Source organism: Varanus komodoensis, unplaced genomic scaffold, assembly GCF_004798865.1.
Source record: "Varanus komodoensis strain SLA01 unplaced genomic scaffold, ASM479886v1 scaffold71, whole genome shotgun sequence".
Classification (NCBI taxonomy): Eukaryota; Metazoa; Chordata; class Lepidosauria; order Squamata; family Varanidae; genus Varanus; species Varanus komodoensis.
This window is the reverse complement of record NW_025336360.1, coordinates 956,641-979,551: the sequence shown is the minus strand read 5'-3', so window position 1 is coordinate 979,551 and position 22,911 is coordinate 956,641. Positions and strand designations below refer to the sequence as shown.

General features: G+C 48.4%; 1 protein-coding gene across 3 annotated transcripts in view; it reads right to left on the bottom strand.

Annotated features, from left to right (window-relative positions):
• The window catches only part of PRDM2 (PR/SET domain 2), a 65,926-nt gene that overhangs the window by 38,790 nt on the left and 4,225 nt on the right, over window positions 1-22,911 (bottom strand). For 2 of the 3 annotated variants that reach the window (XR_006416827.1, XM_044452280.1), the window contains exons 2-5: window positions 18,190-18,263; window positions 9,025-9,142; window positions 6,998-7,101; window positions 6,218-6,370 (exon numbers count right to left, since the gene is read on the bottom strand). Coding sequence is in view for 1 of the 3 variants with exons in the window: in XM_044452280.1 (XP_044308215.1) it covers window positions 6,218-6,370; window positions 6,998-7,101; window positions 9,025-9,142; window positions 18,190-18,198 (384 nt within the window). In the remaining 2 variants the exon portion in view is untranslated. Of the gene's footprint in view, window positions 1-6,217; window positions 6,371-6,997; window positions 7,102-7,705; window positions 7,889-9,024; window positions 9,143-18,189; window positions 18,264-22,911 lie in introns of those variants that run through there. The other variant, XR_006416828.1, reaches the window with a different exon arrangement.

Genomic DNA, 22,911 nt, shown 5'->3' with positions numbered 1-22,911 from the left:
GGAGTGTGGTGATGGCGCTGCCTGGTGATTTGCCAGAGACCCAACGCGGCAGATAGGCCTCGCCGTTCCACCAAGCCTGTTGCCTTCTGTATCTCCCAGGGAAGAACGCTGCCTTGACGATTTTGATTACAGCGGTTCAGTGAGGAAAGAATTTGGGTGAGGAGGAAAGATGCATCCTTTTCTTGCATGCGGTGCATCTTCTTTAGATGCTGGAGCCATGGGGGACGTGGGTTCCGCAACTGCTACCCTGTTTGCAACTGAACCGGAAGAAGAGGAACAGAAACCATGAGGCTTCCATGCAGGGCCCTGGCTGCTGAGCCTCACACCCTAAAGACGCGGTGTCCAAATGGGAAAGATCCTATGCTGGAGAGGCAGGGCCCTGTGCGCCGACAGCTACATCCGGGGAAGGGTCGTCTTCCACCTCCAAGAGTGGGGATTCCGGGAAGCAAGCGCCCTGTGCAGCTGTGACTGCTGGATGAGAAGGATCCAGTGGCAGGTGGTGGTGTGGCGGAGACAGGGATCAGCGCCCTGCGCCGTGAGCACCTGTGATGCTGAAGGAGAACGATGGGAGGACAGCTCTGCTGGCGGTCGGGGAGGCGGTGGCCTCCTGGCCTGAAATATGCCTTCCCGTGCTGGGTGTGAAACTGTGGTTGAGGCACCACTACCAAGGCGAGGCAGAGGGTGAAGTGGAGGAGTTGCAGCAGGCCCTGTGATCCCAAGGATGCTGCAATAGCAAGGCTGCAGAGGAAGAGGCCCCTTGGGCCTTCAGTCCCAGCTGGAATGCGGGGGGGGGGATGGTACCCACCTGTAACGTCCCAGCAACCATCTCCACTGTGCTCCTGGCGCCTGGCAGACAATGCTGTTGGAGCCGGGGACTGCTTTCCACACTGTTCCACGTGCAGTGGGGAACCCTGGGGAGCCGCCGGGCCACAGCCCCAAGGAGGGGCGAGGCCCAGAAGCTCGCCTTGTGACGGCAGTGCCGACCGAGCTGGTTCCGGCGCCAGTTCCACGGGTGCAGGAAGAGACATCGACGTCCCAACGAAGTGGGGCAGGAGGTGCACAGCTGGTGCAGCGACTGGTGCCAGCTCAACTTCTCCTTTTGGGGCTCAGGGACCCTAAACATGTGTGCCTTATGTGCCAATTTCTTGGCCACTGTTTACAGGCAAACCGCCTGACGTCAGAGGACATAATTCGAGTCACGGCTGGGGCCTGAGCTGGAGGGTTCCTGAGCGAATGGATGACAAATGCCTTGTAGCAACGTTCGATTTTGGAGTCCCTGCGATCCTCAAAGTGTGTTTCTGAGCCACTGCCTTGGGCTGATCAGACCCCGTTGCCTGATTCATGAAGGCCCGAAAACAGGGGCAGACTCTGACCTCTGTCCCTCACCCCCGCTGGCTGGAGGGAGCTCACTCTCATTTCGGGAAAGGCACCTTTAGGGCTGTGTGACACACAAGGGCCAGTGACTGAGAGAGAACAGCGTGAAAGGGCTAAAATAAGACAGACCATCAAACAAGGGCGAAATAAGGGACAGTGTCCAGGAAACCTCAGCAGTCTGGAAGGGCTGGGGCCATTTCCCTGAGGCAACCAAAATGGCGGTCAAAGAACAGGGAGGGGGCAGGAGCCCCTCCTGCCACGTGTTCTGGGATGATGATGGAGAGCTCCCACCAGAATTCCTCAACTATGGACATTTTCCAAATGAAGTTCTTCACAGGGGCAAGTACCCTTTGCATGTGCCTGACCACAAAAGAAAGCAATTGCGTGTCATTTTCAAGGATTAATGCTTGTTCGGTGCATTTCAACCCACTTTCCAGACGACCGTTTCTCAAAGCAGCTCACATCAAGAGGGAGTGAAATGGGGTGGGGGGGAAGTGCCCATCGTACAAACTATGATAAATAAAAATAGCATAAAAGAGACAAATAGACAACCTTGACGATTTTGAGCTCGCCAGAAACAGCACCCTAGTCCTGATGAAAGAGATCTGCATCTTCACTTATCTTCAAATAGTTCAACACACAGAACACTTCGGTGGAATAGAAACAATAACATTTATTTGAACAGTGATTCTAGCAGAAGGTCAACGTATCTCAAGTTGTCAGAGAAAGGTAAAATCACACTCTAAAGGTAATATTTATCTATTGGAGGGAGGCAGAAGCCTTCTGATTGAAAATGAGCAACAACATTAAAAGTAACAGAGATAATGATAGCACAATATAAATTATGTTACATTTATGCTCCAGCTTTCTTCCTCTTACAAGGAACCCAAGGCATGTTACAAGCTTCTCCACTCCGCTGTATCCCCAAAACAACCACTACGTGAGGTGGCTCAGGCTGTGATGGACGCAGTGTCACCCTTTGGGCTTTACGACCACGTAGGGACTAGAACCCGGACCCTAGCCCAGAGTCAAGAGGTGGGGGGCTCCAGGGAGAGGGCAGTGAGCCAACAACATCCTCTGAAGAATCCAGGCAGTGTCTCAGCCCCTCCTCCTAAGGAAGAGGCGGGAAACATATAGGCAGCTGGAATCCCCAGAGAGAAGCCTGGTGCCAACGCTTCTTTCCTTTCAGCATCAGGAAAAACCCTTTTTATTCTCCCAGTATTTTAATTGTTAACTTGCTTTATTTCGTGGGTTTATATTTTAACATTGAGTGCTGGGCAACGGTTATCCTTATTTCTATTTTAATATTAATTGGCTGTAAACTGTCCCGAGACATTCATGTAAGGGACAGTATAGAAAAGTTTTAAATAAATTAATTAAACAACCGGCCATCTAAACACTTGGGAGGGCAAGAAGAGTGGGGCTGCCCTCCGAGCCTCCCCCACTTCCATGGGATGCCTGCCATCCTCTTGCGTGGGGGGGCTCCAGGCAGCCTCAAAACACAGACAAGGGAATAGAACAAGCAACATTGCCTCACCAGTGCGAGCAAACGGCGTTCTTTCAGTGCGCTTTGGCTTGGGCAAGGGACCCGCCCTCTCGTGCTGTGCGCCGAGTGCCACACAGAGTGAGGATGCGGCCTCCCTCCGGCGCCCGGGAACTCATCTGGCAGCCAGCGAGGGCCGGGCACTGCATGCGAGTGAGCGCTGCGCCCTCCCCCCCTCCCCCAGCTCCCTTGGGGGCCATGCTAGCCGGGAAGGAAGGCAGGAAAGCCTCTCCCTCTGCGGATCAGCACGGACAGGCGGAGGGAGGCTGCTTCGGGTGGGAGAAGCCCTGGGGCCTGTGCATCCACGCTGGCTTCGGACGAGTGGGCTCCCCTCGCCCTGCAGCCAGCACGGCCGTGCAGGCTGCCTGCTTCCTCGGGATCATGTGTGAGCCCAAAGCCGCAGAAAGGTAACGTTAGCCGCAGAAAGCACTGCGATGAAGGTGCTTTGCACCCACACCCTCTGCACCTGATCGCTTTGTCCTGGACGTGCGTGCCAGAGAATGCCCGGAATCCTCGCATGCAGCCAAGGCTTCTCCCTCCCGCCTCTCCTCTCTCTCTCTCCCCTTCCGACAAAACGAATAGCACTGGAAAGAGAGGGCAGCAGCCCTCTGCCAGGCCTGGAAGACCGAGCCCCGCTGGAGCACTTCCACCGCCGTTCAGACTGCAGACGACGACATAACGTGCCCATCCACTGGCACGCAGCATCTGTCAAACTCCTCCTCTTCTCACAATTCCACTGCTTACCTTTCACTAGGCTCTGTGCAATCAGCTTTAAAAGACAGCTCCTGGGTTATGACTTACATGGGAAGGGCTCACCAAGGAAGGAGGGAATGCACAGGCAACGAGAATTTCCGGCTCAGTTTGAAGAAAAGCGGCAAAGGAGTGATACTCTCCTGCGCTAAATGGTGGTGCAGAAAGGAACAAAAGCTAAGGGACCAGCTTAGCAAGGAACAGCATTTGTGCGCAGAACGATTCCAATGCCTACTCGGTTCTGGTACCCAGCACAAATTCCTGGGCTCCAAGTTCTTTATTACAAATATCTTTTACTATTGGTTCTGGTTGATGTATCTTGGATTCAGTCTTAGTTCGTTTTCGAATAGATTCTGCAAGCACAAAGTCTGTTGCAGCTGCTTTATAGCTGGCCAGGTAATAGCTACTGTGACACTTTTGGAAAGGACCAAGATTGATTAAATCTAAGCTATATTTTAAAAAGTTTTTTTCGATTTCAGCAGAGGTGGGACTCAAGGGTTTGAGAGCCTTTCCTCTGAAATCTCTTCCCAGAGATGGAATCAAATGCAGATTTAAGATCTCTGAGCGCTGCAAAATGAAGCCCTCCCCTGAAATAGTCTGGAATATTTCCTTACCAAACAAACTCAAACTACAGGCAGCCTCTTGTTCTGATTGTTCTGTACCAAGTCTATCTACAGATTTGGCCCAGGGTCCACATTTGTAATATTAAAAAGCCAAGCACAAGTTTAGTAATAAGAAGACTAAACAGCCTGTAAGACTTCATCCTTTGTTTGCTAGACTTCAGAGACTGTAGGATCTTCCTGGTCATTGATACTTAAACTGCTACAAATTTAAACTGCTATCAGTCGCAACATTTGTATAGAAAATACAAATACAAGCTTACAAGATTAGATTACTAAACCCCTACACAAGGGAATTGGTTGGTCATTTGGTTTGCTCTAGCGTCTGTTTTAAAAACATATATAATACTGAAAATTAGATTGTTAGTGAGCTTTCTGCCTAGCATGCTTTTTTTGTTTAATATTCCCACCTGTAATTGTATGGAATGAAATGCTCGTTTCTGAAGCAGGGCAACCAATCAGTTTGAATCAAGAGAGCAACCCCATCCAGTGACCCGAAGGGCTGCTGGGAGCCCCACTGCCTGGGCTCCAGGGCGGCACGGAAGCTAGTCCCGCTGGGGCCTGCGGTCCACGTCGGTCGGTCGTGTTTACCCCAAGCGGCTCGCATCCAGCTGTGCTCGCCGGCCGTGACGGCGCTTTGCCGCAACAGCAACGCCAGGCTTAATCATTGACAGTGCTTTAGCGATACAACTCTTCAGTCAGTGGACACGGAAATGCAGCCAGGCAGGTGGGTATCCATGCGGAGGAGAGCTTTCTACCCTTCCCTTTTTAGGGCCAGGGAAGAGCGTGGCCCCCACTAGTTCCAGAGGAGGAGGTCCCTGAAGGGACGGGGTCCCCAGCTGGAAACCCAGCTCCTGTTTCTTCTCATCTACCTGACCCCTGGGGCTTACAGGTAAGCTTGAAGAGGCTTCTTCAGGAGGGCTCAAAACTCTGGGACAAAAGTGTTCTGTGATTTTTTTATTCTATTTTGTGTGTGAGGGGTGGTGGTGGTTCTATTTCCTGCGGGCGGCATCTGTGCCTGGTGGGTAAGTCCCCCAGAGCCCGGCCCTGACTGCTCCTGTTCTCTAATGGTTCCACCCAACAAGCCCCCCTTAAGGCCTTTGTTCTCCCATGGCCGGGGCTTTCCCCCTCTTCTCCTCCACTGTCCAACCACGTCTTTGCCCGTTTTGTCTGCTTGCACTTGGTCCTCTTTCTCTGGCTGTTCCTGTCTTGCTTTTAAGCTTATAGGCTGCCTCGGCCCACCTTCCCCATCTGGGAATGCTGGCCCTTCGGTGCGCAGGGCCCAGCTTCTGGTTTTGTGGGGCAGGACTGTCGTGCGTGGAGCCGGCTGGAGCCGGGGGTCAGACCAGATGGCCCAGGAGGCCCCTTCTGACTCGCGCTGTGTCTATGTTCTGTGACTGCACAGCTTTCTGCCTGTTCCCTTGCTCCTGCTCCACAACCAATCCTTCCTTATTCCCGGGCTAGGCCAAATGGTCCGCTCTGCTCCCCTTCCTCTAGGTGACACCAGCTATGAGATAACCTGCTTCTAATACATCCCTTACTTATATCTCGCCCTTCCAGTTTGTCTGTCCCACCCCGAGGGTGGTTTGCTCTGCACTGCAATGTATGTAAACAAGGCAGGTGCCCTTATCACTGAACACCTATTGAAAGAAAATCCAAAGGAGAGTTCCAAAATCATCAGCCGTATCACACAACCTCAGAGCTTTGGGCCGCCCCACTTCACATGGGCTACATGTGGGCAGAAGCGGCAGTTTCCTCAAGGTTTCAGGCAGGACTTTCCCCAAATATCAAAGGCCGTTTCAAGCGGGTTGGGGCTCTTTCCCTATTTGCCAGCTGGCAACTTCACGAAGCAACAGTGCGACAAAACATTCTTTCGCAAAAGAGGAAGCGAAAAGGAGGACGATTAAGGGGCACACGGTGGTACTGTTACCTTTAAGGTTTTGTAGTAAATGGTTCTGTTGATCTCCAAGGGGAAGAGATTCTGCTCTTTTCCTGAACGAGCCCAGTTTACATAGCGCAGCCAGTTCCCTTTCTCGGGGTCAGTGGCGTCAACACACATCCAGCCCAAGTTGGGGTAGTAGACCTTCAAAAGTTGTCGGGAGGAGAATGGGAAAAGAGCACGGTCAGTCACTCCGAGAGCACACACAGATCCATGTGCCGTGCATGGCTGGGTCCGCTTGCTCCCAGGTCATCGGAAAGGGTCAGCGGTGCCTCCCGGGTGCTTCAGCACTCCCCTCAAGAGGGGGAGCCAAAGCCCCATCTCCCGTTTTCCCACGGCCACCCAAAGCACTTCCTATCAGGGGTTGGGTCAAATGCAGCATCCCAGGTCCTCCCAACCAAGGCCAGTGCAGCCCGTCCCAGCCCAGTGCTTTCCAAAGTGTGGGACTGCAACTCCTAGCGTTGCCCAGCCCTTCTTCCCCTTGTGTGCTGAGCTTCCCTCTGTGACTGCCTGGCTTGAGCAAAGCACAGTCCAGCATTTGCGAGTTCCAGTTTTACAACAAATGGAAAATTCTGTTCTTTTCTCCTGCCGCAGTCCTAGATTAAGCTTTCCTTGGTTGCTGTTTTATTTCAACATTTATTTTATTTCACCTTCGTATGCTGCGTAGGGCTTTGTGACTGATTCTTAAACTCTGTTATCAACAGTGATGTATTAATCATCTTGGACTATTTTTTATGGGGGGAAATATCTTTTTCACCAGCTTTTCCTTACCTCCCACATGTACACATTGCTCTTCACTTGAGATCTTTTCTTCTTGTCACCGACAAACGGTCCAAACTTTCTGCCTCTGAAAATTGGCTTTGTTGCCCAGACACCTGAAGAGCAAACAAGGAACTACCTTTAGAGCCCCTGACTCTTTAGTGGCACTTCATAACTCCAAAAATACCCGCCCCACCGGTACTGCCAAGTTGAGCATAGCTGTCAAGGGGGTACCATAAACATAGCCCAGCTTTGCCCAGTAACATGATGTGGTATTTAAGGTGGTATATAAGTTTTTTTTTCCTTTTTGGTGAGGTGGAAGTGAAGGTTAATGCACTGACTTGGGACATGGAACTTCTTTGAGCCAACCTGCAGGCATTTAGAGAAAATATGCCATAAATGTTTAATAGCAACTAACAGCAAAGCACATAGAGGAGGAAATAATCACTAAAACCCATCTGAACAGCAGACCGAGAGGCTGCGGGCCAGCGGAACCGGGGTCTCCAGCGGGCTGCTTAAAACCAGTCTCTCAAAAGGAAAGTCCTCATCAAGGCCCTGCAACATCCAGGGGACAGAGATCGTATGTCCCAGGCTGCGCCAAGAGACCAAGCCGGGCCCGTTAAGGAGCGTCCACAGTCCTGCAGAGGCCCTCCGTGGAGCCGGCTGCAGTGGCATTAGCGTGGTGCGCCATTTGGGTAGAAATTCATCACTTGCCATTACCTTCAGCTATTCTGCTTTCGCCTTCTTGACGGAAGTGCTTTGCCAAAAGTACCTCATAGTACCAGGTCCATTCTGGGGCTAATTAGCCTGGAACTTCTTTGTCCCAGCCCCTGAGAAACATGAATCTTTTGCCTCTGGTTTGATACACCCTACTGCCTAATGTTTTCTGTGAAGCTCGTCTGCCTGCATTAGAAGAAGATGCAACAAGGTCTAAATCAGGGGTGGCCCTCCAGAAGCTTTGCCCTGCAACTCACATCATTCTGACTAGAGCTGATGGAAGTTGTAGAGCAAAACCTGTGAAGTACCACAACTTGCTTATCCCCGGTTTGAAGGGACCAGATGTAGGATGGCTTATGCCACTGGAAATCTGGTATGTGACTGAAGACAGCTGCACCATAGAAGGGTTGAAGCTGTCCGATAAAGAAGGGCAAAGGAGAGGGAAGTGGGCGCCTTGAGCTCAGAGTATCTCAGAGATCAACATTAGGGCTGAATGATTGCATGTCATGAGGTTAGAAGGTTTTTCTCCCCACACTCCTCTCCAAGCTGAACAGCAACGAAGGGCTTGGCTTCAGGACCACCAGCCAGTGGGGTTCTCTGAGCAGCCCATCAAGCAGATCACATGATAAAAGACAAGAACAATCGTACACCACGTGCTATTTAAAACAGCCACAGTAGAAAACCAACAGCAGGAGAGCACTTACTTATTTTCTGAACCTGAATTATTTAAACAGTGATCTAAGAACCACCAGGGTGTTCTTTCCTTTTTAAACTGAGGGGCTAAAACAGCCTAGAAGAACACCACAATGTAGGTGCCAGGTGAGCATTTCTGGAGATGGCGTTCCACCAGGGGGCCACCCCAGGAAGGTCTTCTTCTCTAGCAGCCCCTATTTGCATCTGATCAGGCAGAAGCATCCAGAAAAGGGACCCCAAAGACTTTAGGACCCCAGTGTGTGTGCAGAAACACAAACACAGTAGTAGGGAAAGCTTTCAGGAGGGCAGGAAAGAAAAAGAGGCGTTCTCAGTGAGCTCCGAGCAGTTCCATGAGGCTGTTGATCTGGCTAGAACCCTAGAAGGGCACTCCTCTTAAAAGCTGGAGGCCCACACTAAAATATTTATCTCTTGTAGAAAGAGGAAGCTCTTCCAAGCTTTCTACCTTCCAGTTTTCTCTAACCGATTCCTGCTTTTGCTGCAGAATCAGATCGCCCCTCTTGTACCTGAATCCTAAGAAACATAGTCCTCACCCCACAGCCTTTTCCTGGGCCACCCACCTGCTGCGCCAGCTGCCTTTCCTTACGCAACGTGTCCCTAGATTCACTCACCAAGCCGTGTCTTGTCAACAGCTGATGGAAGGAGCCTGACTTCCTCAGGAAGCCCTTTAAGCACGTGCGCAGGTACGTCCGCCAACGTCTCAACTGATACTGCAGGCTCGAGTGAGTTCTGCAGGGAAGGAAAAGGAACACGCAGCTGTGAGCACACTGCTGAATCCAGCCAGCTGACCCACCCACATTGCAATTGGCAACCGTATGCAAACAGTCAGCAACAAGCCTTTTGGGTATGCACCTGTAACGAGCGCTTCTGAACCCGAAGGCATACAAGATGAAGCATAAATCCCTCCCCCGGTGCATTTGCAGTCCAGTGTTATGGTGGCTACTGGAAGAAATGGCTTGCAAAATACAGACACATTTTAGGGCGTGTAAGTCAGCACAGGCGAGTAAATACCTTAATTTTCAAAGACATGATATAAAATAATAAACAAGAGGAGACGAACGTCCACTTTGCACCTGGGTTGTTGTATAATTCTTATTTCTGTTTTTTACAGGGAGCCTGCGACCCATGTTCCGCATCTTAGTTTTTATTCCAGGTGATCTATCACAATTTTACCATGATGCCTTTGGTACAACCTCTTGCTCCTCAGTGCCTCCCCTCACTCGTGGGAAACCTGGCCTAATTACATATACCTGCATGTTCTTGCTCCTCACCTCTACCTATCCCACCAGTCCAAGTTCCATCCACACACCCCTCCATCCAAACCTAAAGTCCAAACTCCGTGGGGCAGCGCTGCACGGCACTTGCCGGTCCCATGCAAGAGGGCTCGTCCTTCATCCTTTGCAGCATCGGGCCTGGTGCTCTTCTGCTGAGCACCAGGTGGATCAGCAGGTGAAGTCACACGCGAGGCAGAACTGCTCTGCAGAACTGAGGGTGTGAGTGGGCCTGGGACTGGCGGAACGGCTCTGCCTCAGACCTGAATTAACGTGCTCCCTCGAGGCCTGTTTTGGCTGCAAAGGAGGCTGAGCCCTGAACTGCTTGAAAGGAGCCTCCCCTCAAGTTGCTGCCCCCCAAATCCATTGGACTACAGTTCCCATCATCTCAGCTGGCACGGTGAGTGAGCATGCTGGCTGCAGATGATGGGCACTGCAGTTCAGTTGGGTGGTTGGGGGTTTAAATATCCCAGAAGGAAGGAAGGAAGGAAGGAAGGAAGGAAGGAAGGAAGGAAGGAAGGAACTAAAATCAGGGATGTATGCTGCAAGGCAGGTATCTCCTCCCTAAAGTTCTCAAAGATATCATGGGGATGATGAGATACAAACACCCCTGCGGCTGTACTATACTGCTCAGTCCTGGGGACAGACAAACAATGTCCTATTCATGTAGCCTGAAAATAACCTGTCAGAGCCCAGAAGTTTGATATAAAATGTGGCTGCAGTGAGCAGAGACATTCTAATAATTCATATCCCTCCCTCCTGCCACAAGGATTGCTGATCAGTCCTGAACTCATAGAGGCGAATGCCGAAAAACAGCAACTCAACAGCTAAGGTGTCCAAGTGCCAAAAATCCACATATTCACATCTTTTTTTTTTGGGGGGGGGCTGACCCCAAAGGCAGTGCAGACTCTCTCAAGAGGTACACTCATCCAGTTCGACTCATGTGCTGGTGGCACATTGTGCTGCTGGGAAGTAATGCAGAGGGAAGAGAGATGAGGCAGCAAGAACCGGCAATCCAAAGACGCAAGTAGCTCAGCTAGCTTTTGTGGGAGGTGTGGCTGGCTTTGCACGGAACAAAACGGTCAACAGCAACCTTGTCTGGTCCATCGTGAGTTCTCGCGCAAGAAGATTTATTCCAGAAACAATGAGCAAGGAAGAACCTTCAAAGGGGCACTAGGCGAATCCACGGGGAAGTGCCATGGCCAGGGGGAGGCATCATCATCATCATCATCATCATCATCATCATCATAACATCTCTATGCCACGGAGTAACAGCTGCTGGAAGCGACAGCAGTGGGGGGCTACAGTCCTCCAGCCCCAGTTGTGGGCTGCCTGGAGGCAGCTGGTTGGCAACTGTGGGGAACAGGGTGTTGGACTAAACTGACCTTTGGTTGAATCCCCCCCTCAATGTAGAAGAGACGTGGTTTTCTACATTATGGCAAAATGCCCTTTAGCAAAGAGACGAAATACAGATTGTGGGGACCTCTGGGGATCCTGTGTGTGAAGCCAGGCCATCTCGGGGACTTCCTGCCTGCTGGAACCCACTGAATCGACCCAATAAGGTTTAATGATCCATCAATGCAATGAGGGCTGTTACTGCAGCCTGCTTAATTTGTCAAGAAGCACAATGAACTGAGCCAGCTTCCATTCACATGTCCCCTTTAAGGCAGTGTGCATAAATATTCCTGAGTTCTTAGCAATTTGTGCTGGGGATCACACACACACACACATCCCTTGGTCAACCGGCCGGGAACAAGTTAACAGATCCTCTTCATTAGTCTGCTGGCTAAGGCTTATGCCAGCACTGATCCTAAAACAGGGCTTGCTCTGACTCAAGAGTTTGAAAGCTATTTCTAACCCCGGTTAGGCTGTTTAGTGCTTTAACTGCAACGAAGAACTGAAGACAAGGCTTGTTCTGGGGGAGGAACTGTGTCTCTTTAACAATGAAGTGCTTGCCGCCCACGTACCAATGCACCCTGGATTCTCACATGCCAGGCTTTAACAAAGAAACAGAAGTGTCTTTTTGACACAGGATACTTTCAACAGCAGGTCCTTGTTTACAGATCATTATCCCCAAGCCCTTCATTATCCTAATGCACAGACGGTCACATCCAAAAGTATTACAGGTACTCCAAGAACACTAGTCAAGTTCTGATTTTGCTTAACCATGCCATTTAATGAATGTTAAGTAAAAAGCCACAGGCGTTTTGTTGTTCCTGATCAGATATTTCAAAGCTTAATGAGATTTGGGGTGTATTCATTGGCTATGTTTTAAACAAAGGATTTGAGCCATCAAAAGAACCTTTACAGTTTTGGAAGGCGGGGCGGGGGGGGGGGGGACTGTCCTGAAGTATTCCAAGGTTTTTGTTTTCTTTTACCTGTGACATGGATCTTGGGTCTGGTTGGTGAGGGGCACAGAAATGTAACACAGATTATGTTTACTGTATGTTGATCTTTATGTTTGCATTTTAAATGTAGTGGTTTTGTTTGTTTGTACTTTTAAATATTTTTTTAAAAATCAAATATTTCCGTTTTTGTACTCCCAACTAATGCATAGGGGTGTGTGTATGTGTGTGTTTATGGAGGGGATTAATATATTGATATAACAAGCAAATTAAGATGCAAGAGTGGAGGCCAACCACAGAATCCAGGCTGGGAGCAACAGAAAAGGAAGTCCTTTCAATAGAAGAGCAACGGACCACTCCCGCCTGCAGTGGCATTCTTGCATATACTTATCCGTCCCTGAGTATCTTCTTCGGAGGCCTGCTCTGAGCTGCTTACTAGGGAGGTAGCTTTTTTCAGTAAGCGGCACCCCAGTTATGAAACAGCCTGTTTCCCAGCAGGCCCACCTTGAAATGCACGTGTGGCTTCTTCGGCTCACAACGACTGTCCCTCCCCAAACGATGACGGCGGCAGCTCTTGGTGCTTGTGCTTTGGCAAGCATCTATGCCGTGCCCCAAACCCTGTTGCTATGAGCAAATTACACAGGGAGCGGTTCCCCGATTTCTGCAGTGCCTGCTACAGGGTGCACTGAAAGAGATTCAACCACCCGGTTTTATACAGATGGCGGAGGTGGCTTTAAAAATGAGTGGAAAGTTGCTCCAAACAGCTCAGTCCTGTCTTTATCAACTGACAGCCAGCTGTCTTTCTGGAGCTACCTGGAGAGGGCAAGGATTCAACCTGAGAACTTCCACCTGCAAGACAGGTGCTCTTTTCTGGAAGTGCAGCTCTTCCCTGGATCAGATGCAGCATCTTCCTGAAAATTACTGGTTTGGAAAGACTCAGCTCCCCGGACGTGGCCTCCTTGGGTGGGGGAACCCCTTGAGCTTCACAATGGAAGAAATGAAGGCTATAAATATAGTAAGAAAGAAAATAAAGGAAGAAGCACGTGGACAGGCGTCTTGGTTTAGATGTAATGCCCAGCATGATTCAGTGTAATGGGCTTTGGTTCCATGCTCATGCCCTGCCTCTTCTCCTACCATCCCACTTCAATGAGTCATTCAATACAAATCTCAATCCGTCTTTGCATGAAGACCAGCAGCGAGCATTTGCTACCCAGACCCAGACTGCTAGCCACTGTTTCAGGTTGCTTTACAGTCCTGGTCTGGCATGCTTCCACTGCCGCTTCCAGAATTTGGGATTATGCCTGAACGGAGCTACAGTTTCACAAGGCTCAACAGAACCCACAAGTCACCACATTCACTCTACTGTCACAACTGTTGTATTCTTTCCCCTCCCTAGAACAAACGCACATGCATGCCCACCTGCACAAACACTCTAGGTAGTACGCTACAGAGGTGCAAAAGCCCAGGAAAAAAAAAGCAGGGAGGCAGGCCCAGATAATCTATAAAGGCGAAATGCTGCTCAAAAGGACACAGTATCTTTGCCTCCAGTCTCCAAATCCATTCATCTAACAAGAAGAAAAAAATATAGATTTCCTCTGTCACTCCCAGAATTTCCATTTTTTTTTTCTGTTGAAAAGATTGCATAAGAGCCTCAAGGGTGTGGGAAATGGGGACTGCACATGCACTTTTACCCAAATTTTCCCAAGAGAAACAAAATGGAACTTTCGTAGAGCACTGGGAGAAGTTTTAAATAGAAGATTTCTTCTTAAGAAATGAGTGGAATGCTTAAAGACCAAGTTTTGCTTGTACAAAATAAGTAGTACAAAAATTGTCTTGCATAACAAGGGAATGCTAACTCCTGTGTGTGAAGATTTGTACAACTCTCCAATCTAACAAGTATTTCGAAGCCTAGGGATTGCTGCTTCTTCACCGGGGCCTTCACCCCCTCGTGTCTGCACTGCCTGCCTTCTTCTGGTGGCCTCCCATCAAGTGCAGAAACACTAGGAGCAAGTATCTATCTCTACAGTCCTTTTGACCATTTTTCTGCCTCGGTGCTAAACCTTTTACCTCTTCCTACAAATGACGGTCACAGACACGCTGCTACAGACTATATACAGTCCAATGGTATAAAGAATGATTTGATTTCCAAACACGCTGCTAGTTCTTTGTACTGCAACGACATCAAAACTTGTTTCTGTCCAAATAGCACACTTGTTTGATTAACCCCAAAATCTGTGGTTTCTGGTCTTGAACTTACAAATGTTCTTGTTTCTCAGAGAGCAAATACCACGGTGTGTGTGCTTGGACTACACAGCGCCCCCTTTTTGACACTGGATAGATTCACATTTATACACCACATTCTGCCTGGTCAGCTGGGAGAAAACATGCCTAAGAAATGCTCTGTAAATTTCATAGATACAGTAAATGATGCAGCTGGATTCACCAGCTTGTAAGTAACACACTGTAAGTTGTTAAAGCAGAAAAGCAGCTTTAGGTCTGCTAAGCACTGGGTAGCTTTCGACCACCACAAAAAGCTAAGCAAAGCAAATAAAACAAGCCATGCCCATACAACAAACCCCAATAAAAATATTTCCCCTCTACTATGTGCAGTAGCGTTTTTGCATTTAAAATGCATAGTTCAGCAACATCCTGAAACCCAATACAGCAATGTTTTGATCTGCATTCAATCATGGATAACAGCCCCACCACTCAAGTTGTCACTTGATAATCTTAGCTGATGAATTGTATTAGTTGATTAAAGGCACAATCCTGACTAGACAGAGAAAAAGGTCGACAATGACACCAGACACGCTGGCCGGGGCACGCTGTGAACTGAAGGCCTTTTTCTGTCTCAACTTGCTCGGGGGTGTGCCCTTAATCAAGGAGAAGCCCTCCTTGCATTATTAGAAGGTCCGACTGGAGGTGCTGGGAACTAAGCCAGGGGATGTCCGCATACAGAAAGTGTGCTCTGCCCCCATCTGCAAAACCTTCCGTCTCCCAGTGTGTTCAGAAGAGGCATGAGAGAGGATGGTGCATGTATGTTCTCCCGCAGACGCCACTCTGGAAGAGGCATTTCCCATTCTCCCTCATGCAGGAGGGAAACTCTAAGCAGAGATTGCCATCCGCAGTTTTTACCAGCATATGCATTAGTAACAGTGCTTTTAAAAGCATTAAAATCCTCAAAGAAATTAACTGCAGGCATCTTAAGTCATTTGAGCTGTTTTGCTAGATTAATATAATAGCTTAAAATCAGCCAAATGCTGTCGTCCTGCTCAATTCCGAAGCTATTTTCTGGGGCCCTCTGCCTCCAAGAATGTTATGGAGGAACAAGTTAATGAGTTTTTTTTCATAAAATAGGATAAATAGCAATATTATTAGCAGGCAGTTAAAAAGCAAATAGTACTCTTGGAAAATGTGTGGTATCAGTCATTCAAGGCAGTGGCTGAACTAACCTGGCAATACAAAGGCACTGAAAAACATAGAGAAGGAAAAGGAGGCAAGAGTTGCTGCTAAAAACTTGATGTTCAAGAAAAGCGATTTATTCGTGTACTTCTCAAGTTCAGCAAACTTTGGGCAAGAGCAAAGACAGGCTAGTGGGCACAGGAAACAAAAGAACGGCAGGAAGAGGAAACGAGCGCGTAGAAGACCAGAGGGCTGGAAGCAGGAGAGTCCTGAAGGAATAAGCCCAAGAGGAAAAGGAAAGCTGTTTCTCTGCCCAGACAGCCGCGGCTATTTCAGGGCATAGAAATTAAATTAATCATAATCCCTTGGGACAGACCATGCGGGGAAGATGTACAAGCAGCCAGAAAGATGCACGATGGCAGGGTGACATGACTGACCCGAGGAGTAGTTTAATATAATAGAGATGCTTTCCCACTCTCATCCTTCCTTCTACCGCTGTTAGGAGGAGCAGGGGGAGACCCCTTTCATTCTTAGGAGCCTCCACACCGGTGCACGAAGTCCTGGCCTCTGCGCTTGTTGTGCTAAGATCACAACACACATCCATCAAGCTTGCCCCTGCCCTGCTGCCTACCTCCCTGGGGACGCCATTGCTTTTGAGCACTGCGATTTCTGGGAAGAGAGGGAGCAGGAGCTTCTGGGGGGAACTGAAATTAGGCCACTCTCGGGGCCTTCACATGCATCCCCATGTTCCATCCGCAGCCTGGCTTTCAGGCAACACTCTTCCCGACAACCACACCGTGGTGTTGCTGTCTACATGGAACAGATGGGGACAGGGGTGAGGAGGGAGCGGCTGTATGACTGACAGAGAGGGATGCTGCCATTGCTCCCGGAGGGAACAGACAGCCATCATGATGAGCAGCTGCTTATAACCTGAATGAATATGTTCGTTCTCCTTCTGAAGCGATCCAAACTTGCAGTCATCGCTACATTCTGAGGTAGATAATTCCACAGTTTAACTGTGCACTGCATGAATTCCATAGCTGAAATATGCGTTATGTTTTATCTGTCCTGCCATGCCAAAAAAATTAAGCTTCATGGGATAACTGCAACTTCTAGGATTATAAGAGAGGCCTTTCCACTTCCTCATCCCCCCAGTGAATTCTGTCCACCTCTATCATATCCACCTTTAAGACCTTTGCTCTGAAGTGTATGGTTCCAGACATCACGACCTTTCCTCCTGGGGCGTTGCTCCAGCCCCTTGATGTTTTTGGTTGCCCCCTTTCCAGTTCCGTATTGTTTTTGTTGACCTGCAGTAATATGCAGTTGCAGCATGGCTTGTCAAGATCTCATGCAAACCTTCCTTGCAACTGGCTAAGAGTACCGCACACAGATCTGGTCACAACTGAAAAGAGATGCTCAGCTGGGAAAAATGCAGAGATGTCGTGGTTGAAGCAGTTCCCCTATGAGGAAGGGTGACAACAGCTGGGATTGCTCAGCTGACAAGAAGGCAGGTAAGGCAGACAGGAGAGAGATGTTGAAAATTATGCATGGACAAAGCGAAGGGAGGGACATTCCCCCACCCGAATACTAGAAGCCCGCAGGGGTCATCCCATGAAATTGACTGATGGGAGATTCAGGGCAGACGAACGGAAAGCGCATGGTTAAACAGTGGAGTTCACTGCTAGAGGCAGCACGGACGGCCTCCGACTTGGATGGCTTTAAAGTCACAGAGAAGGCTACCAGTGGCTATTAGACGGCTGGCCTTGTGCTCCCTCTGTTATCAGAGGCACAGAGTGTATGTCTGTGTGTGGTGTATCAACTGCTGGGGAGCCTGGGCAGGTGAAAGCCTTGCACGCATCCTGCCTGAGGGATCGTCGTGCTGGCTAGGCACCACGTGACTGGAGTGCTGGACTGGACGGACCAATGGGCTGGCCCGGCAAGGCTTTCCTTATGTCCTTAAGTGAGGCCAGGAGAGAGTGCAGCAGACGAAGAGCAAACAAGAAGAGGGCTGAGGAAAAGGGACCTGCTGAGATTGAGAACTCACACACTCAGCAACATCTGGTGCAGAGCGTTGGAAGTTGTAAGCTTCAGGGGAGAAAGAGCACATGCGCATGCTTCTGCTGAGAAGAGCGAACAACCCCCCACTAAAAAGCAACCAATCCTGTTAAGTGAGCCCGGAATAACCCAAAACTGCCATCTTGCATAGGATTGCTTGGGAACAGCTATTGATGTACTCAGTGGAACCGAGTTCCCAGGAAACGACCGATTGGACTCACTTTAAGAAACACGCTCTCAAAAGGGTAATGGAAGAGCTTCTTACTTGTTCACAGGGTTTTATCTTGAGGCACGAATGAATCTATTTTTAACATGCCAATGTTTTTCATAGATGCAGTTGATTATAGAACTGAAATTACCCAAAAGAAAAAGTCAACTCCCATTTGCTATTTTCAGATACCCGATAGGCAGATAAATTATATAAACTAAAGCAAGTTTGCTGGGAGGACTGTGCTTGTAAAAGAGGTCAGCTTAGCTAAAGTGCACACAACACCATTCACAACGAATAACTGAAGTGAGCTTCATATTTTCAGCAAATATTTCAGCAAATATGCTCAGAAATAACAAGAAAGGAATGTATAATATACCAATGAAGAGGACTTGCACTGTAATTTCTTTTGGAATTGATATTTTTTACGGGAAACAGCACTGGTGTCTAACATGTGAGCAGTTACTTTTGAGAAAGGCTTGTGCAAAAACTCACCTGATACATTCTGAAATCCAGATGTTTTCTGAAAAGTTGTATACAACAAAGAAACTCCGGTGTTTACATCAACCCTAAAAAGAAAAGACAATTGTCATAGGCACATAATGCAGATTTAGGAGCAATTTGAAACTATATTCTGTGTGGTGCAGTGGCCAAAAGCACAGGAATGCGACTCAGGCAATCTGGGTTCTAGTTCCTACTTAGCCATGGAGCCAACTCTGGGCCCACTGCAGACTCTCAGACCAGCCTATCTCACAGGGTTGTTGTGGGGATAAGACTGAAAGCAGGAAGAGGTAATTTGCCTTGAATAAAAAGAAAAAAAAGTGTATAAATCTAATAAATATTCAAACCAGTAGTTAAAGGCTAGGTGGGAAAGGGAAACCTCTTCAAATTACATTAATACTGAAAGTGCAAAGTTCAGTATTTTCACCAAGCCAAATCGATATATAGACTCTGAGTTTTGTAGCTGCAGAAACAGGCAAATGTTTGTTCTGATGGTGCCGGGGGAGGGGAGGCAGGAAAGAGTTGAACTTGACAAGAGACGCCTTGCCTTCAGTCACCAAATAAGTCCACAGTTACTACAACATGGCTTTTTTTTTTTAAAGGAATGGCCACTGCATATCTCCACAAGGGGTCTCTTCCATTTCTGACCTGAAAGCAATTAACACATGAAGAGAATATTGGAGAATATTCCCCATTTGCAGTATGTGACAGCCATCCTATTTAAATGGGAGACTACTAAAACAGTAACAACAACTTAGCTACTAGTATCGAGCCAAGATGGCCCTCGGACCTACAGAATACATAGATAGCATCAATGTCCTACTGGAATGTCAAAATAAGAGAAGTGCTGGGAATCAGACCAAGGTCCATCTAGTCCAGCAATCCATACGCACAGTGGCAAACCAGCTTGCCCACAGGATCCCTCCAGCAGGATGGGTGCGAGACCCCCTCCTGCCCAAGCAACTGGTGCAGCAGGCAGGCCAGCCCTGGGGAAGGAGGTAGCCCCTGGCCAGCAAGGCTAGTAGCTGCTAGTAGCCTCCCCCATCCATGAATCTGCCCAATCCCCTTCACCCGGATTAATGGTCATCGTCATTTCCTGTGGCAGCAAATTCCATAGTTTAACTATAGGCCATATGAAGGAGGACTTCCTTTTATTTGTCCTAAACCTCCCACTCATCAGCTTCATGGGGTGATCCGTGGTTCCAGTGTTATGGGAGGAGAAAAATCTCTACTCCCCCCTCCCTGCCTACTCCCTCTAGGCAAGGAGGGGATGGGCAGGGGGGCGCGGGGCGAGGCGCTGGCTTGCTCGTGAGGAGATCAAGTCCAACACAACCTCCTCGCGAGCAAGCTGCCACCGGGTGCACCTGCACCGGGTGAGTGCAAAACCTGTGGGGCGGGCTGGTTAAATGGGCATGGCAGGCTGGATCCGCCCCGCGGGCCTTAGTTTGGGGACCCCTGCTCTACAGCATGCAGCATCTTCAACACCCGTCTGCCCTTCCTCACCTCTTTTCTACACGAAACAGCCCCAGTTGTTGTAGCCACTCCAGCCCCCTTAACATCTGTGCTGCCCTTCTCTTTATGCAATCGCTTGTTACCCCCACAAAACTGTTGCAGCAATCTTTTCCCCGAATGGGAAGAGAGATTCCCCCAGGCCCAAGGAGTCTCTTTTGGGTTGGTTTTGTGGCGAGTGGGCTGGCAGAGATGAGTGCACGACAGGACAAGGAGACCTGACACTCGAAGAAATCACAGCACAAACAGAGATAATACTGGGGGTCTTTAAAAAGTTTCTGCACTTCTGTATTTTATAAATATATTTTATATATATTTGGCTGATGGCATCAAAAAGTTGGTACGATGCTGGGAAAAATGCATTGTAAAGGAAGGTGACTATATAGAAGCGTGATGTGATTTGTTTTTGAAATTCTTAATAGAGTTTTAAAAAGTGCGGAAACTTTCTGAAGAACCCTCGTAGTTCCACAGGTGGAAAAGGTGTACATTTGAGCAAACTGACAACCACCCCCCCACAGCCCCTCATTCTTTGAGGCAAAGAATTAAGACTGCTAGCAGATCACACGCTTTCCAGTTTCAATTCCCATCATCTAATCATGATGGCGTTATACCATGCTCATTACTCACTTCTTTAATGAGTTACTAGCGAACAAGATCATCGGCTATTGCACTGATTATATCAGAAGGCTATTACTCCTGTGACCTTCCCATGGGCATACGCTGGCCACAGCAGGCAACAAGATGGTGGAATAGACTGCCTTTCACTGGTCCATTACAGCTGAACAGATCCCTGTCTGGATTCCTGGAGAGTGGCTGCTAGTCACTGCTGACAACACGGAACCCGAAACTGGGCCAACCAGCTTCCCATGATCCTATGCTCCCATCCCCAGGCCCAGTGTGAAGGGTCTCATGTCATTTCCCTCCACTGGCAACCAAAGCCTGCCCTCTTGGTTATGGACCAATCCACTCACTCTTGTCATTCACGAGGGCATGCAGGTTCTCTGGGGTTTAAGAATTTGGGGTGTTCGGCTGTGAATGTCCCCGGTGAATGTCTCCAGTGTGCAGAGGAGTTCCGTGGTTTTAATTGATTTTGCGGACTGATTTTGATACTGCCAAGGTGTCAGTTTTCCCGCCAGCTGCTTTGGGAACCTGTTTCAGTCAATAAACAGGGTGAATCTTCCATTCAGCAGCACGGTCAGGTGTGGTGACCCACTTGAGAGGGCCAGCTTTCCAAGCGGCTAGGTACACATCTGCATTCACCCTCTCATAACCGATGCAGGAGAGAGGCCATCACATGATGCAACAGCAGATGCTTCACATGCTAAGAGGCAGGAAGAGAGATGAATGACTCTGCTCAACCCCTAGGAAAGCCACTGCCAGCCAGAGCAGACAATACAGAGCTCAGGACAGACAATACCAGCATAAAGCAACTGCCGAACCTTTCGGACCAAATTAAGACTGCTTGGCATGCAAAGTGTGCCCTCATTTATGCCATTAGGCACCCATTCACTCTTAATTGCTGAACCATAAATACCCCATTAAAAAGATTTAAAAGTAAGGCTAAAATGCTAGTTTTACTCATCCTGGGGAAAAACAGCTTTATCTTAAATAGCTGGTAAGCGACTGAGTCCCTGCACCTCAACCAGATGTAAAAAGAACACAGGGCATCTCCGTGATGTCAACTTAATATTAAATAAGGTGCAAAAGGGAAACTGGGCTATACCTAGCTTTCTGTGCTAATGTCTCCAATCAGCCTCTGTTTGCAATCGAAGGCTTTCTCTGAAATGGCAACTGAACTTTCACAAATTCTCCAAAAACATAAAAATGCCCAACGAGACAAAAAGGATAAATCTGTCCTGACCTGAACGATGTCTCTATAGAGCTGGTTTACTATGTTCTTTCTTTAGCTTTCTTTAACTAAGCCAAGTCTGAACGCCTGGAGAAAAAGGTATCTTAAAAAATTATTATACACTCCTATCTTCTCCTACACCCTGACTGCTCTTTAGAAGGCCAGATACTGAAGATGAAACTGAAATACTTTGGCCACCTAATGAGAAGGAAGGACTCCCTGTAGAAGAGCCTGATGCTGCGAACAATAGATGGCAAAAGAAGAAGGGGATGGCAGAGGATGAGGTGGCTGGATGGAGTCACTGGGGCAGTCGGCGTGAGCTTGAGTGGACTCCAGGGGATGGTGGAGGACAGGAAGGCCTGGAGGAATGTGGTCCATGGGGTTGTGATGAGTCAGACATGACTTCGCGACCGACAACAACAAACTTCTCCTACACAAACATTCTACTAAGGAATCCCATATGTTCTGATGTCATTAGAACGCACTTCTTCAAGCTTCAGAGAGTTAAAATCTAAGCCCAAATTCATCTAACACCTCTGTCTTCTACACCTACCATTTTCACACCATATACCAGAGCTACCTTTAAAATGGCAGTCATATGCTACACCTTTAAAAAGTGAAGCGTTACAAAAGCAAGCAGTCAGTGTGATGATAGCTCTGACTATGGAAAGGCCCACATTGGTCTCCATGGGGTTTTGCCTTCTCCACTTGCACATTCCAACTAAGCAAGTCCTTCATGTAGGTTCTCCTGCCGTAACAACCAAAAGGGCAAAGTATGGTTTGTAATCACAGTGGGAAGAGAGGTTGCTAAGCGAGCACACAGGCTATACCTGGCCCGCACAGCAAACACAGCAAACACAGCAAACACTATTTTTTTCAAAAAAGAATATTTCTTCGAAAGAGAGCACAGGGCTTTTACAAATTATGTAGAAAGCTGGTCTATTTGACTATGCATTTTCCATACTAAGAGTTGGAAGCTGTCCAGAGTTTCAGAAAGTAGTATTTCCCAGCTGTATCTGAAGGCAGTGAGGATGAACTTGTGCCTTTCCACATGTAAAACATGTGGTTTATGGTCAAATTATGGCCATCCCTGTTTAAGAAGGCACCCTAAGTGCTAGCAAGATCGAGCATTTGACTCACGAAATATCAAATATTTTCCCTGGAAGTTACGGTCACAGTTTCACAGAAAATATGCGCTGTGTAACATTACCTCTGTGGTTGGCCACGATACAGGTTATTTAGTTTGCCTCAGAAATTCTCTTTAGTACTGTGTGAAACCTTCTCATTCATGGCTGTACACTCCCTGCTGAGTCTAAACCTTGCAAGGTTTAGAACTTATATAGGAATAGATGCAAAGG